At 35.1% G+C, this 17745-nt stretch overlaps 1 protein-coding gene across 3 annotated transcripts in view; it reads right to left on the bottom strand.

The window, feature by feature from the left end:
- GPHN (gephyrin) overlaps window positions 1-17745 on the bottom strand; it is a 632007-nt gene that overhangs the window by 96467 nt on the left and 517795 nt on the right. For all 3 annotated transcript variants that reach the window (XM_042989931.1, XM_042989933.1, XM_042989932.1), the window contains one exon: window positions 14690-14827. In XM_042989931.1, the coding sequence (XP_042845865.1) occupies window positions 14690-14827 (138 nt within the window). The remainder of the gene's footprint in view (window positions 1-14689; window positions 14828-17745) is intronic.

The raw sequence follows: 17745 nt of genomic DNA, 5'->3' as shown, positions 1-17745 counted from the left end.
ACTTCACTCATTATGTGACCAGATGATCTATTTGGGAACTTAAAGAGTATACAGTAGTGCTGCAAATCACATGGGATATTCTTACATACACTTACCTACATGTTAAATCGTCCCTTCTCTTTGCCCATAGGTGGAGCCCAAGTATTAATGTTGAATAAACTTTGGGCTTGTGATGTTAGAAAAGGAGTCTCAGCCTTCAAACTTGAATTGGAACCAGGCAGGAGTAACTTCTCAAGTAGGTATTATGACTGTTTTAAGTTTATCATTTGGTAAAGAAGCCACAGTGAGCAGCTGAAGCTGTGCAAAATATACGATTTCAGGAAGACCTGAGCAAAATTCCTTTTTCCCATTCTCTCCAGTCCAATGAGAACTCCATTTATAATAAGCAAAACAGTTTCCCCAATATATAATTAATATAACTAATATGCTTTCTTAGGAATATTTGGTGGTGGGAGTTTACAACCTTCACAATCTGCAGTGAGCATTTCAGTTGTAGAAAGTTAGGTGGTGTGCCAAGAAGTTATGGTCCTGTATATTCAGAATCGGAGGACATAATATCCATTCTGTTCTACCATTCCCCCCACACAGTATTCTCTAAGTTCTATATAATAAAGAACATATAAAATTTGATAAAGATGAAGATGATAACAAATGCAAATTTCTAGATTCTGTGGAGATCAAAAATTTTAAAGGTAGGGCTATGTATCACTGGGAACCCTTGTCCATATATACAATTAAGTAATCAAGAGGTTGATAAGAAGAAAGGAATGGAGAAGATTAGTTGATGATTTACACTGTTTTGTGTAGTATGCTTGGTTATAAGGTGATAGAATTTTTATGTAGTCAGCAAGATACTTATGTACAAGTCAGCTTCCCAAATAATAGTAGTCATTAACAAATTCTCTACTCTTTGGAGTGCTAGCTTTTTTACACGGGATGACTGGCCTAAAAATATCTTCAGAAAGAGTCTTTACAGATTCAAATGGTTGACAATGGACATATATAGAAGGAAATCAAAACAGAGAGCTATTTATAAAGTTGAGTATGATTTGTAAGCATTGAATCCAAATGTATTATCTAAATGGTAAAAGTAGTATATTTAATTTGTTTGGATGGACATTTATTCTGGCCCAGATTTTATATATATATATATATATATATATATATATATATATATACACACACACACACACACACACATATATGTATATATATATGTGTATATATATATATAAATTTATATATAAATTTATATATATATATAAATCTAAATTTAGATGTCTAAATTTAGGTGTCTAAATTAAGATGTTAGGATACCCAAATGACTTTTGGATATAAGAAGGAAAAGCATCTTAATTTTTCAAAGTCACTTATTGAAATGATTTCACAGCTGTAAAGTTCACTGTGTTGTTAGTTCTAAGAAGGCTGTGGAGGAAGTCAAGGGGAAACTCTGAGTTCAGTGGTCTGGGAAATTGATTCCTTGTCCTCACTTTGGCTAAGATCTATCATATTCATAGAACTTATCATAAAGATCATGATTCATATCATAAAACTATCAGTTTTATGAATCAGGAGTATAGGAAGAATGTGGCAGATAACAGAAGGCTGAAAAGAAAATATATTGTCTAAGACTTCCTCTTGTAAAACATGGATATAAATCAGTTTGCTATTGATTATAAATTCCTCAAAAGCTTACTTAAGTTCATTGTGACAGCACTGATACTGCAACATTTAAAAACCACCATCCCATCCAATCTAGTGAGAGGCTACTGAAGGATACTTTTGACTTAATGGCTATCCATTGTAGTCACCAAAACAGTTGAGAAGGCAGGTTTGATACCATATGCTTACTCAGGCCAAATGACTGTTGGTAGGAACAATATTATTTATTTATTTATTTTTAAATTTTTATTTAAATCCAAGTTAGTTAACATATAGTGTAGTAATGGCTTCAGGAGAATTCAGGGATTCATCACTTACACATAACATCCAGTGCGCATCCCAACAAGTGCCCTCCTTAATGCCCATCACTCATTTTCCCCTCTCTCCACCCAATACCCCTCCAGCAACCTTCAGTTTGTTCTCTGTATTTAAGAGTCTTTTATGGTTTGCCTCCCTCTCTGTTTTTACCTTATTTTTATTGGTAGGAACAATATTAGATATTAGTTAAGGCTAGGGATTAAGAGGAAAGGTGAAGCATATGAAGATTTGAGTTGTTACAGCATTAAAAAAAAAACCTTAAAATGAAGTAAAGCATATGTACAGAAGGGTTCTTGATTATTTAACAGATACTAAATATTTAACATGGTGGATCCCCTCCAAGCTATCCCAATATAATTTATTCTCCATATATTCACTATATATTTGAAAGACTAGACAACATTTTGGTACACTATAGATCTCATTTATGCATTATAGTCTTCATTTATGTGAAAGTTTCATGTATAAACTGAAAAAGAGTGAATGATTGAGAGGTGAATATCCCTATGATGAAAACAAGTACATTAATTACTCTCTAGTTACTCCAGAAGTCATGGTTATGGAGTAGTACAATGAAAATCTCTATGCTTTAAAAATATATAGCTTGTTCAAAGGGGCATTATGTTGTGTATTTGTATTTTTTCATCTAGGGATGCTCATTACCTGCCAAAGCAATGAGTAAGGACAAATATTACGTTATGGTTCTTATGTCATAAAATAAAAATAAGCTTTGTGCAAAGTTACAGAATTTGGAATAAATGCAAGTGTTACGATTACCAGAAATGATTGTCATGATTTAGCAATAAAAAAAGATGCAATGCAATTGGTAACAAATTAATTCTTAAGTTGTATTGTGGTTTCATGATATCTATTTTATTAGTGAGTATGATAACCCACATCTGTGTCACCTATATTCATTTCTATATGTAAAATATTAAGTTTTAAAAATAACAACTGTGTAACTGTAAAAAGCATTTAACTTGACTAAAATAAAAAAGTTTAGGAGAAGTACTTAAAAAATATATATAAAATGTTCTTAAGGTCACAGAAAATGTTTCAGTTGAGAGTAAGTGCTCACTTCTTTTAGTACTTAATCATGGAAACTTTGCCACACCCAGGTCAAATAAATAGGGTGTCACTGGTAAATGGGTAGCACTTAAGTCCAAGGGGTGAATTTGATGGTTAGGATTTGGTACAAGTAAATAAACAAAATGTTTTTTGTATAGTTTGAACTATTTAAACTTTTCTTTATTGGTAATTTCTCAATCACTGTCCTAGAAATTGTCAAGTGCTCCACAGGAAAAAAGAATTTTTTTACTCTAATTTCCATAATTTTGAACTATACTATATAGTTCAAAACTATACTATATAGTAGGATATACATATCCTACTATACTAAAAATTATTTCTAATTTTTTCAACATTGGTCCTCTATCAGGATATTGCCATGGTTATTAAAAGAAAGGGGGTGCCTGGATGGCTCACTTGGTTAAGTGTCCCACTCTTGATTTTGGCTCAGGTCATGATCTCATTGTTGTGAGATCCAGACCTGCCTCAGGCTCCATGCTAAGCATGGAGCCTGCTTGGGATTCTCTCTCTCCCTCTCTCTCTCTCTCTCTCTCTGCCCCTCCCCCACTGGCATGCGCTCCTGTGTGTTCTTTCCCTCATAATAAACATTTAAAGAAAAATTCATTAAAAAAAGAAAGGCAAAATATGCAAGAAGTATTTTATAAAAAGAAAAAAATACATGATAAAATAAAGCTCCTAGATGGAATGCAAGAAGAAATAAATAATAAAATTACCAACTATGATATTGACTTTCAAAAATTACTGGTGGCTTGGGGTGTCTGGGTGGCTCAGTCAGTTAAATATCTGACTTTGGCTCTCTTTCTCTCTCTCAAAAATAAATAAACATTAAAAAATTCTAATTTTATTCCATTTTAATGGAAACATTTTGCCATTGCTTGTATTCTGAATCATAATGGTTTTTTTTTTTTTTTTGGAATATACCATTTTCTTTTTTTTTAATATAATTTATTATCAAATGGCTAACATACAGTGTGTAAAATATGCTCTTGGTTTTGGGGGTAGATTCCCGTGGTTCATCGTTTACACACAACACCCAGTGGTCATCCCAACAAGTTCCTTCCTCAATGCCCATCAGCCATTTCCCCCTCTCCCTCATCCCCCCCCATCCACCATCAGTTTGTTCTCTGTATTTAAGAGTCTCATGGTTTGCCTCCCTCCCTCCCTGTTTGTTAATTATTTTTTCTCCTTCCCCTCCCCCATGGTCTTCTGTTAAGTTTCTCAGGATCCACATATGAGTGAAAACATATGATATCTGTCTTTCTCTGACTGACTTATTTGACTTAGCATAACACCTTCCAGTTCCATCCATGTTGCTGCAAATGGCATGATTTCATTCTTTCTCATTGCCAAGTAGTATTCCATTGTATATATAAACCACATCTTCTTTATCCATTCATCAGTTGATGGACATTTAGGCTCTTTCCATAATTTGGCTATTGTTGAAAGCACTGCTATAAACACTGGGGTGCATGTGCCCCTATGAATCAGCACTCCAGTATCCTTTGGATAAATTCCTAGTAGTGCTATTGCTAGGTTGGAGGGTAGTTAATATTTTTTGAGGAACCTCCACAGTGTTTTCCAGAGTGGCTGCACCAGTCATAACTTTACGGTTTTAACATAGACTATGGCACTTCAAAATAGATACTGAATAAAAAGACTGATAAGTAAATTATGTCAAATAAAGCATACATACTTACTTACATAAAGACTGATAAGTAAATTATGTCAAATAAAGCATACATACATACTTAAAATGTGAAAGGATAATGAGGTGTCCATAAAGAATGGAAAACTAAGAATCATATTTAAAGACTTTATCTTGTTTTAACCTCAGATATATTCAATAGAGCTGCGTAAATTAACTTAAACATCATTAAAACTCCTTACTTTTTTGATTAAATATACATTATTTTCTATCGAAATTGCTAAAATGAGATATATTTATGATACGCTTTATTTTAAAAAAGAGGATACATGTATGGAAATATATGATGGTATGCATAGAAGAAAGTATGAAATAGGAAGATAAGTCTACCTGGTTGCAACAAAGGGATAATTAGGCCAATGTTATAGGTCTTATTCCTATGGGAGTTAATTTTACTCAATTATATAACCACAAAAATAACTCCCCCTAACAAAGGGGCCTTGTGACTACTGTGATAACAGCCCATGTGTGTTATACCCACAATATTGGAGGAAAATAGTACCTGAACGCACAAATACAGAGAACAGATGGGTAATATAATCATAATCTTTGGATATGAAAAAGAGCATATTCTCGGGATGTTGTGCTTACGTGCATATAAACACATATATGCACACACACTTCACAAATACATAGATAAGGATGTTCATATTTGAGGAATGCAGGGAGAAGTATAAAGGGAATGATGCAATCAGAAGCATAAATAGAAGGATTTAATGAGATGTACACATTTTAGAAGTGTAATGAAGTTTATGGACTAAAGAGTCTAAAAAGATGAGACAAACCGAAAGGAATTATGAATGAATTCAAGCAGCCACATTAATGGAAAAACCTACAGCAAATGCCAGCACAGACCAATTCCCAGAAAGATATCTGCAGGTAAACAGGATCATCCTAGGTGAAGACCTTACTAGGTGGAGGTAGAAATGAGGTAGTAATTTGGGTAATAAAAATATATCTTTCTCAAACTTTTTAAAATATAACTATCTCAATTCTTTGCTTTAATTTTATAAAGCTCAACCAGAAATTAGCAGAAAAACAGTGAAAACTACTGTTTAATTTTCTAATTAGGTAGGAAGCACAGGCCTGAAAGACCTGGGTGAGTGGAAAATATAAAACAAGTTACAACAAAATGCATAGGGATCCAGAGATTGTTAACGTGGATCAACAACTGCAGCTGAACCAAGGAATTCTAGCTTTGACTTCGTAATTTACAATGTGCTTATCCTAAGGCTATGATTTTAGAATTCCAACACGTAGAAGGAAGGGAAGAAAATCAGTTACTAAACTGCAAATATGACAGCTTAGTGAAAACTAGATGATTTATACATATTCTTTCCTTTAACAGGACACCACAATGACCTTATTGGGTGGATATTATTTCTATTTTTATGTATGAGGGAAATAAGATTCTGAAAGGTTATGTAGCTTGCCCAAGGTCTCTCAGCTACTTAAAAAGCAAAGCAAGGTACAGAGTATGTTTGATGGCAAAGCTACTTGCAGTATATCTTGCTTCCTTTTTCCTTATTTTCTGACAGCCTCTGAACGGTCAGGAGGAATTAATGAATTCCTAGCATGATGTCTGAACCACTTTGGTGAGAACCTCCTACCACTTGGAATTAGGGGCTTCTGAATTTCTTCAAGAGGGCAGTGAATTTCAGCGTTAGATCACTGCCTGAAGATATGCAGTTATCTAACTACTATGTTAGAGACAGGGAGCAGTCCCTCTGCTGTGGTCAGCATTATAAAAAAGATACTTTACTGTCTCAAACTAGTTCCAGCAGAAAAGCTTACAGGTTCCTTGACTAGAATTGCTTAAGTCCTTTATGGAAAAACAAAGAACCCAAGTCAGAGATGCTAAAATCTTTGGTAATGTAATTTTAAATAAGAATGTCTAGGTAATGTAATCTAAAATAATGCTCCTAAGAAAGCAGAATTCTTTCTCTTGAAAGCTCAAGTTTTTCCATCATTAAGTGAAAGAGATTGGGAATTACAAGGAATGATGCCAGAATATTTAAATCTGCTTTACAGTAAGGGGCTGGTACTGTAGCAAATGTAAAGTTGTAATTTATTCACACCATTCCTTCTATTTTATTAAAATTTTTTTTTCTTAAATGTCGATTTATTTTTGAGAGGGGGGCGCAGAGAGAGAAGGAGCACAGAATCTGGGGCAGAGAGAGAAGGAGCACAGAATCTGAAGCAGGCTCTAGGTTCTGAGCTGTCAGCACAGAGCCTGATGCAGGGCTGGAATTCATGAACTGTGAGATCATGACCTGGCCCAAAGTTGGATGCATAACTGACTGAGCCACCCAGGCGCTCCAAACGCCATGCATTTTACAAGCAAAGAGGATGAATCATATGTGGTAGTCTTACAAATACCATCATCCATTGTTACACCAGGTATGCCAAGAAACCAAAGGAAGGTATTTATAATCAGTGGAGCACTTGCTCTTTAAAGGCCTTGCTTGCAGATAGGAACTGAAAATAGTAGATATGTTAAAGAATAGGCCACAGACAACAGAAAATTCATCTGTAGTCCAAAAAGGTTAAAACAAATGAACAATACTTTGCACATAAATGCACATGTAGGCACTTATTTTAGAAGAATAATTTTCATATTGATTTGAGATGTAGTATGCTATAGTGGAATGAACAGCAGACTACGAGTCAAGAATCCTAGGTTATCCTAGGTTTCAAACATAACTATGTGTCCAACTTTAAGAACATTATTATACTTCTTTGGTCTTAATTTCCCTTATCTTTAAAGTAAGAGAGACTACTTGATTTCCAAATTACCTTCTTTCTATAACATTATAAGTATTTCATGTATTATACTCTAAAATTCCTTCATAGAGTTACCCTATGTCTTTGACCTTGACAGCAATCACTTCCAGCATTTCTGTATATGATTTATCCTTAGTTTTCTGGAATTATTGTTGAATCTTCTCAGACATAAAAAAAATTTTTTTAGAGATGTTACAGTTTCAAATTGCTTCACAGATTCAACGGTTCTGAACATTTCTTAGGAATCATGGGCTCTCCTCTATGGGCTTCTATAATTGTAGGTGTAGGAGAATTTTCACAGGCAAAATATTTAGGATTTCAGAGAATTGTGGAGGCCTTTCAGTCTCCCCTGCCCTAGTCCCCATACTTTTCCTACTCAGTGATCAGTGGATGAAATTCAATAGTTAGAGATGCATCTACCTGAAATAAAAATGAACTATGAAGGTTCTGGATAGAAGATCAAATCAGCTACAACATTCCCTTAGGTTCAAACCTAATCCAGAGCAAGGCCCTAACTCTTTTCACATCTGTAACACTGAGAGAGATGAGGAAGCTGCAGAAGGAGAGTTTAAGCTAGCAAAGGTCAGCTAATGAGGTTTAAAGAAAGAAGCCATCTCTACAACATGAAAGTGCAAGGTAAGGCGGCAAGTGCTGATGTAGAAGCTGCAGCAAGTTCTCCAGAAGACCTAGCTAAGATAATTCATGAAGGTGGCTGCACCTAACAACATATTTTCAATGTAGACTAAACAGCCTTCTATTGGAAGGAGATGCCATCTAGGACTTTCATAGTTAGAGAGGAGAGAGGTCAATGTCTGGCTTCAAAGTTTCAAAGGACAGGTCGACTCTTTTGTCAGGGAATAATGCAGCTGGTGACTTTAAGTTGAGGCCAATGCTCAGTAAGCATTACAAAAATCCTACGTCCGTTAAGAATTATGCTAAATCTACTCTGCCTGTGCTCTATTAATGGAACAACAAAGCCTGGATGACAGCACAGTGGTTTATAACATGGCATAATATGAATATTTTAAGCCCATTGTTATGAGCTACTGTTCAGGAAAAAAAGATTCCTTTCAAATATTACTGCTCACTGACAATGTACCTGGTCACCCAAGAGCTCTTATGGAGATGTATAATGAGATTAATGTTGTTTTAGGGACTGCTAACACAACATCCATTCTTCAGCCCATGGATCAAGGGGTAATTTTGATGTTCAAGTCTTATTATTTAAGAAATACATTTCATAAGGTTATAGCTGCCATAGATAATGATTCCTCTGATGGATCTGGGCAAAGTTAATTGAAAACCTTCTGGAAAGGATTTGTCATTCTTAATACCATTAATAACATTTGTGATTCATGGGAAAAGGTCAAAGTATTAACATTAACAGGAGTTTGGAAGAAGTTGATTCCAAACCTCACGGATGACTTTGAGGGGTTTGAGACTTCAGTGGAAGAAGTAACTGCAGATGTGGTGGAAATAGCAGAACTAGAATCAGAAGTGGAGTCTGGAAATGAGACTGATTTGTTGAGATCTTAAGATAAAACTTTAACTGATGAGGAATGCTTCTTATGCATGAGCAAAGAAAGTGCTTTTCTGAGATGGAGTCTACTCCTGGTGAAGATGCTGTGAATGTTGTTGAAATGACAACAAAAGATTTAGAATATTACCTAAACTTAGTTGATAAAGCAGTGCAACATTTGAGAGGATTGACTCCAGTTTTGAAAGAAATTCTACTGTGGGAAAAATGCTATCAAAGAGCATCATACGCTACAGCCAAATTGTTCATGAAAGGAAGAATCCATTGATGCAAAAAACTTCATTGTTGTCTTATTTTAAGAAATTGCCACAGCCACCATAACCTTCAGCAACCACCATCCTGATCAGTCAGTACCCATCAACATCAAGATGAGACCCTCTACCAGCAAAAAGATTATGACTTGCTGAAAGCTCAGATGATGATTAGCATACTTCAGCAGTATTTTTTTTAAATTGAGAGAGAGAGAAAGTTGATTTTAAATTGAGAGAGAGAGAACATGAGCAGGGGAGAGGGGCAGAAGGAGAAACGGGCAGAGAGAGAGATAGAGACAGAGATAGAGATAGATAGAGAGAGAGAATCTTATGTGGGGTTCAGTCCCATGACCCTACGATCATGACATGAACAGAATCAAGAGTTGGACACTCATAGGACTGAGACATCCAGGCACCCCAGCAGTATTAAAAATTTTTTTAAATATTTATTTATTTATGAGAGAGAGAGAGAGACAGAGCATGAGCAGAGGAGGGGAAGAGAGAGAGAGAGAGAGAGAGAGAGAGAGAGAGAGAGAGAGAGATACAGAATCTGAAGCAGGCTCCAGGCTCTGAGCTGTCAACACAGAGCCCAATGTGGGGCTCGAAGTTGTGAACTGCGAGATCATGACCTGAGATGAAGTCGAATGCTTAATCAACTGAGCCACCCAGGTGCCCCCCAAGCAGTATTTTTTATTTAAGGTATGCACATTCCTCCAAAATGGATGAAATACCTAAATGTGAGATGGGAAACAATCAAAATCCTAGAGGAGAACACAGACAACAACCTCTTTGACATTGGCTGCAACAACTTCTTACTAGACATGTTTCTGGAGGCAAGGGAAACAAAAGCAAACATGAACTATTGGGACTTCATCAAGATAAAAAGTTTTGCACAGCGAAGGAAATAATCAACAAAACTAAAAGGCAACCAACTGAATGGGAGAAGATATTTGCAAATGATAGATCTGATGAAGGGTAACTATCCAATATTTATAAAGAACTTATCAAACTGAACACCCAAGAAACAAATAATCCAGTTAAGAAATGGGAAGAAGATATGAATAGACATTTTTCCAAAGAAGACATACCAATGGCTAACGGACACATGAAAAAATGCTCAACATCACTCATCATCAGGGAAATACAAATCAAGACCATGATAAGATACCAACTCACACCTGTCAGAATGGCTAAAATTAACAACACAGGAAACAACAGATGTTGGCAAGGATGTGGAGAAAGGGGAACCCTCTTACACTGTTGGTAGGAATGCAAAGTGATGCAACCACTTTGGAAAACAGCATGGAGGTTCCTCAAAAAGTTAAAAATAGGGGGCGCCTGGGTGGCTCAGTTGGTTAAGTTTCCAACTCTTGATTTCGGCTCAGGTCATGATCTTATGGTTCATGGGTTCAAGCCCTGTGTTGCGCTTTGTGCTGAGAGTCTTGGAATCTTGTCTTGGAATCTTCTCTCTTTTTCTCTCTCTGCCCCTTCCCTGCTCATGCTCTCTATCAAAATAAATAAATAAACTTCAAAAAAAGGTCAAAAATAGAACTACCCAATGACACAGAAATTACACTACTAGGTATTTACCCAAAGGATATAAATATACTGATTCGAAGGAGCACATGTACCCTGATGTTTATAGCAGCATTATCAATAATAGCCAAATTGTGGAAACACACACACAGAGGAATATTACTCAGCCATCAAAAAGAATGAAATCTTGCCATTTGCAATGATGTGCATGGAGATACAATGTATTATGTTAAGTGAAATAAGTAAGTCAGAAAATGACAAATACCATATGATTTCATTCATATGTGGAATTTAAAAAACAAAATAGATGAACATAGGGCAGTGGGAAAAGAGGGAGGCAAACCATAAAAGACTCTTAACTACAGATAAGAAATTGAGGGTTTCTTGAGGGAAGGTGGGCGGGGGTACGGGCTAGATAGGTGATGGATATCAAGGAGGGCACTGGTTGAGATGAGCACTGGGTATTATATGTAAGTGACAAATCACCAAACTGTACTCCTGAAACCAATATTATACTATATGTTAACTAAATTTTAAATAAAAACTTAAAAAAATGCATGTACATTTGACATGCTATTGCACATTTAATAGAATTCATATAGCATAGACAATTTTTTATATACAATGGAAAATTGAAAAATTCATTTTACTTTCTTGCTTTATTACAATATTCACTTTATTTTGTAGTGGTCTGGAACACCTGCAATATCTCTGAGGTATGTCTGTACTTTAGCATCAAATTGGAGACTGGATTGGAAGGATGCTAACTGGGTTAGGCGAATCAATTACAATAACCTTGGACGTTAATAATAAAGACCTAATCTAAATCAACAGCAGTGGGGATGGAGAACAAGGGATGGATTCCAGAGGATGTAGAAGAAACATGTGGGGGTAAAGAAAATAAGTTTAGTATTGGTCATATTATATTTATGAGCAGCAGGTATTCATTTGATGTACGAGTCTGGAGGTCAGGCAAGCTCTGGGAAGTGATCTAGACCTAGAAATCGCATTATAGTGACACTCATCAGGTTATCCTAGGTAAATGCGTAAGATCTGAAAAGGGTCAAAGACAAAAACTCCAAAAAACGTTTATATTTAAGGAACTGAAAAGGGAAGGCAAGCCTGTAAGAGCAAATAAAAGAGACAAGTACCACATTATTTATCTGTCTCTCTCCTATACTACAGTGAGATCCATGGGGCAGGAGTTTTGTTTTATTTATCTTTGTATATCCAGGACCTAACATAGTACCTGACATTTAGCAGATGTTTAGTAAATATATGTTGAACAAACTGAATATGTTTCTATATATAGTATTGTTGTTTAAACACCTAACTAAAATGCCTAGGAAGTTTAATTACAATGCTCTTTTGCATTAAAAATTGAGTTTGATCCAACTCAAAGGTTGAATGCAAACCTCCCTATTATTTATCATCATGGTTGGAAACACTTGACAAGGAAGTTAACCATCCATGAAGAGTCTGCTTCCTTATGAGTGACAACTGATTTAATGTATAAATGAAGAGGAAACAAGCACATGAAGGGAAAGAGAATCCATGCAACAGCATTTTTTTTCCTAAAAGAAAAATAAAAATGGGTCATTTTCAGTTCTGTTTTCTCCTTAGAATGACTAGAATTTGTTTAAATGTGATTTGGCATACACAGTGAGATTATCCTAAGGAGTGATGTTAAGGGAAACTCTCCTAAAATTATAACAAGCCAGTGATAGTTAACTTATTTTTATAATAGGTAAAGTATTAAACTTTTTTCCAGTTTAAGTTTATATTTACATTTTCTGAAAATGTCTTGATGTTGATATAAAAATATCTGAATATTTTGCTTTTAATAATATAAAGAAACCTATTTCACTAAAATTGATTTCTGAAATCATACAGCTAGTTGTTAATTTTGCACTCTAGACAGTTTTTAAGTCTTTACTTCCTTTAATGAGTAAAACAGAAATAAAAGAAAAGGTCTCGGCCTGATGATATACACATATTTAAAAGAATGAAAGTCAAAGATTATAACTATATAAAAACAACTTTTGTTGAAGTAGGGTCAAGGACCAAGGAGATAGAATTGGGCACTTAGTATTTCACTAGTTTTAACCCTTTTTCCTCAAGTTTTTATTTAAATTCTAGTTAGTAAAAATATACGGTAAAATTGTTTGCAAGTGTAGAATTTAGTGATTCATCACTTACATATAACACCCAATGCTCATCACAAGTGCCTTCCTTAATATCCCTCACCCATTTGGCCCATTCCCCCATCCACCTCTTTCCATCAACCCTCAGTTTGTTCTCTATAGTTAAGAGTCTCTTAGGGTTTGCCTCCTTATCTCTCTTTCTCTCTCTCTTTTCCTTTCCCTATGTTTACCTGTTTCGTTTCTTATCTGGTTGGCTCAGTTGAAAGAGCATGTGACTCTTGATCTCAGGGTCATGAGTTTGAGCCCCACGTGTGGTGTAGAGATTACTGAAAAAAAAAACCCTGACCATTCTTTTTATTAAATATTTTTAATGTTTATTTATTTTTGAGAGAGAGAGTGAGACAGATCATGAGCGGGGGGGGGGGGGGGGCAGAGAGAGAGGGAAACACAGGATCTGAAGCAGGCTCCAGGCTCTGAGCTGTCAGCACAGAGCCTGATGTGGGGCTCGAACCACAAACCGTGAAATCATGACCTGAGCCGAAGTCAGACGCTTAACTGACTGAGCCACCCAGGTGCCCGGAAAAGCTGACCTTTTTAAAAAAAGTTTTATTTATTGAAGTACTCTCTACACCCCACATGGGGTTTGAACTAATAACCCTGGGATCAAGAGTCACATGCTCTCCCAAGTGAGGTAGGTGCTCCACAGACCTTTTAATTTAAACAGAATTTTTAATGTTTTCTATCATTATTTTTTATATTTTAATACTGAAAGAAGAGCACTATCATGTAGTAAAAAGATGAATTTAAGTCTTGAACTTTAGTCCTATTCCTTTTCTGCTGGTCTGAATCTGAGTTTCCTTGCAGAAAAATTATGGTGTTTGTATAGATGCTCTCTAATGTTCATTGAAGTTTGAATATTTTATGATCTATGAATGAAGTCCTTTATTTGTAAAATCAATCCTTTTGTGTTTATCTGCATAAAAAAAACAATTAAGAAGCTGTATTTAATTCAAATTGCACTAAAACTTCTATCTGAATATTTAGAAAGGGAAATGGTTGATTAAAAACTGAAACCACTGGGGAATACTACCTTTTCATTGTCTTTTCACAGGCTGGTCTCTATGTGCTATTAAACTAAGAGCTTATATGCTCTCATTGAAAATGAGAAGATGGATGAAGCAGAAAAACTGAGGTCAGACTGGTTGTTCAGTGATCCATGAATAAATTAATATATTTTTTATACTTTACATTTAAAAAGATGTTTTCCACAGAAGAAAACATGGTTAGGAGACACATTTATTATCTCTCATTTCTGACAGAAGGACATCAGGCAGACTCAAAGTTAACTATTTTCCTCACTCAGTGCTGATAACTGTTTCTTTAATTTAGAGTATTGGTATTTTGACAAACAGGGTAAACATAGTTGATTGTTTTCCTTCTTTTTTAATGAAAAGGAAGTTTTATGGGTGCTTTACTCTGTATACCATTAATATTGATCTTAGAGTTGACGAGAAATAAGAAGCAAAAAAGCAAAAAGAATGATGATAGTAATTGTGATAATGGTTAATAACCTTTCTCTTTCAGGAAAACCATGTATTAACATTATATGAATCTTACTTGGAAAAAAATGAAAAGAAAAGGCAATGGGAGAATATAACAGTACCTCGGTAGTTGATGATTTCTGTCCCAAGCACCGGAGTCATCTCCAGGACTGTGATAAAGGCTTTGTCCATAGATGTTAGAGGAAAAGGAGACATGCGGTGTCTTCTAGCCACCTTGGTGATATCGACAGCACTGTGACCTAAACAGGAAGATAATTAACTAAGACTATGATGCTGAAACACTGATTAAAAAGTGGAAATGTCTTATAAGTATCATCAGTTCTCATTTTCATGTCTGTAAATGAAGATTACAAGGTGAGAAATTTTCTCCTGCTTCCAAAATATAGCCTGCTTTGGTGGAACATTAAATCAAGTCAGCAATGTTACATTATTTGTCAAAACTTGGTGAAATTTAATGATGTTACTGCATAATCCTTTTGAGTGCTTACTATGCATTGTGGCACTGTTCTAATTAATCTTCACAACAATCTTATGGGGAGCCATTATTATCTTTATTTACAGATGAGGATAAAGAGGTTTACATATCTTGGCCTAAATCACAGACCTAGCAACAAGCAGAGCCAGAATTCAAACCCAGGAAGTCTGGCTTCAGAGTCTATGTCCTTAACCACACAGCAAACACTGAATTAATTAATGAGCTAGTTAGTAAAATGAAATACTCAAATTCAAATTTATTTAGGATTTCATAGGAAATTTTCTATTTTCAGAAAAGTCACAGAAAAAGATTATTTTTTAGCTACTCACTCCTTATTCACTCCCCTTCATGGCATTAATATCACCTACACACTAAAACTCCTCATTTATATCTCCAATCCTAACCTCTACCTTCAACTCTAGATTTATATGTCATCCAAACAGCTGGTGGATAAGAGTGTAAATCATCCAACATGCACTTGGATGTGTAACAGGCAATTCAAAGCTAACATGTCCAAAATGAAACTCTTGATTACCCACCCTTCTATTTTATCCTTACAATGTCTTATTCTCTTGCTATTTCCATCTCAGAAAATAGGAACTCCATTCTTCCAGTTACTAATCCCAAACCTTTTCATCAGAACCAAATCTAAACTACTGTTGAAATATATCTAGAATCTGACCATTACTTACCATCGCCATAATTACTACAATAGTTGAAACCATCACTTATTTCCTGGGAAACTGAATAGCCCCCTAACTGGCCTCCCTGCTTCTATCCTTGTTCCGCTATAATGTATTCTCCACACAGTAGTTATAGTTATCATTTTACATTTTAAATTGGATGGTGCTAATCTCTGCTCATAACTCTCCAACAACTTTCCATTTCACTCAGAATAAAATCTTTGCTATGGCCTATGGAGCCCAACATATTATGGCCCTCCACTGTCTTCAACTCCTGTCATTTCCTCTCTTGATCACTGTGCTGTAGCCATAGTGATTCCTTGCTTGTCCTTGAGACTGTAAAATACATCTTTCCTCAGGGTCTTTGCACTTGCTGTTTTGTCTACTTGGACATTCTTCCGCAGATATTATGGCTCCATCCATCCTTTGTTTATTTCAGGTCATCAGAGAGGCCTTTGTGAAATGCCCTATATAGAATATTACCTACCATCACTTTCTATTCTTTTTACCCCACTTTACTTTTCCTCGTGTGTGTGTATATATACACACATATATATATTCATATCCACATATCTATAATTTGTATCATATATACACTTATATTTATTTTTTTATAGCTTTATCTATGTAGAACGTAATTTCCATTGCCTTTTTTGTTAACTGTTGTTATCTCCAATATCTAGAAGAGTATTTGGGACATACTCAACAATAAAAATAAATATTTGTTAAATCAATGAATCATTTAATGACAAAAAGGGACTTCTTAGATCACTATATCTTCATGCATAAATAGCTTGGCCTTTCTTTAGAACCCTAACGGTATATAGCCCAGACGGTAAACAGAAAAGGAGTAGCTACAAACACAGTTGCTTGGCTATCCTGTCTGCTATCTACAACTCCATTCTTCCTTAGCCACTCTGCAGCTGAGAGTGACCATATGACATAATTCTGGTCAGTAAGATGTTGAAAGCTGGGGGCAGGCTTCCTATGGTGAATAAAAAGATAAAGAGATAAAGCTTTAAGAGGAGAAAGCTTTTGCCCTTCTTTCTTCTTTCTGCTTGGAACATGGCCAGATACCAGGACTTGGCATAGCCATTTTTTAACCATGAGGATGGAAACGCACACAGTAAGAATGGAAACCTGAGAAGAAAAAAGAGCCTGCATCTCTGATGACAATATTGAGCTGCTGAACAAGCCCTGAACTATCTGCCTTCAGGCTTTTGATATTCAAGACAAATAAGCTTTTATTTCTTTAATCTACTTTATAATGACTGTATATATTCCTTAGTAGTAAGTTTCTACTCATTGTAATTTATTAAGTTTAATACTCCTACCCCAACCCCAGAAGCTGCTTCAGACGTCTTCACTGAATTAACTTAAAGGTACTGCCTCAAAGAGTTTCCATTCTAAGATATGATATTGTACAAGTACTCAAAGAAAAAGACCTATATAGATGCTTATACTTATGACATTTCTCTCCCATGGGTAATCATAAAATTACAAAATTTTCAAAGCTTGAAGGACCTTAGAGATTTAGTACTAAACATGAATAACATTTTCTACTCAAAATTTAAGTAGGTGAACACTAACAAAGGATAATGTATGATATGATTTATCATTTACTTACAACAGAAACATAAATTTATTAGTCATTTTCACTGAAGTCTCAACCTTGCAATTACATATCATAAAAGCATATTGTCACAACCAGTGTAATTGGAGAAGAGGACAGAGCTAGCTGTTTCTGTTTTTTATTCAGGTTTATAGGTCTCAAGTCTGATATTTTCTAAAATATATTTTACTTTCTATACGGTGCAAATTGTGTCTAACCTTATAAAAGTTATCCTTTTAAAATGTTTAGTTTCTGAAGAGAAAACTGTACAGTTTATTTCTTGCATATGCTTTATAATAGAATTTTTCTTATTAGAAAGTTAGTTTGATTATCAGTGATATACACACCCATTCAACAAATATTTATTGAATGCATTTTATGAGCCAG

Source organism: Panthera tigris, chromosome B3 (assembly GCF_018350195.1).
Source record: "Panthera tigris isolate Pti1 chromosome B3, P.tigris_Pti1_mat1.1, whole genome shotgun sequence".
In the NCBI taxonomy this organism is placed as follows: domain Eukaryota; kingdom Metazoa; phylum Chordata; class Mammalia; order Carnivora; family Felidae; genus Panthera; species Panthera tigris.
This window is presented reverse-complemented; position numbering and strand designations above follow the sequence as displayed.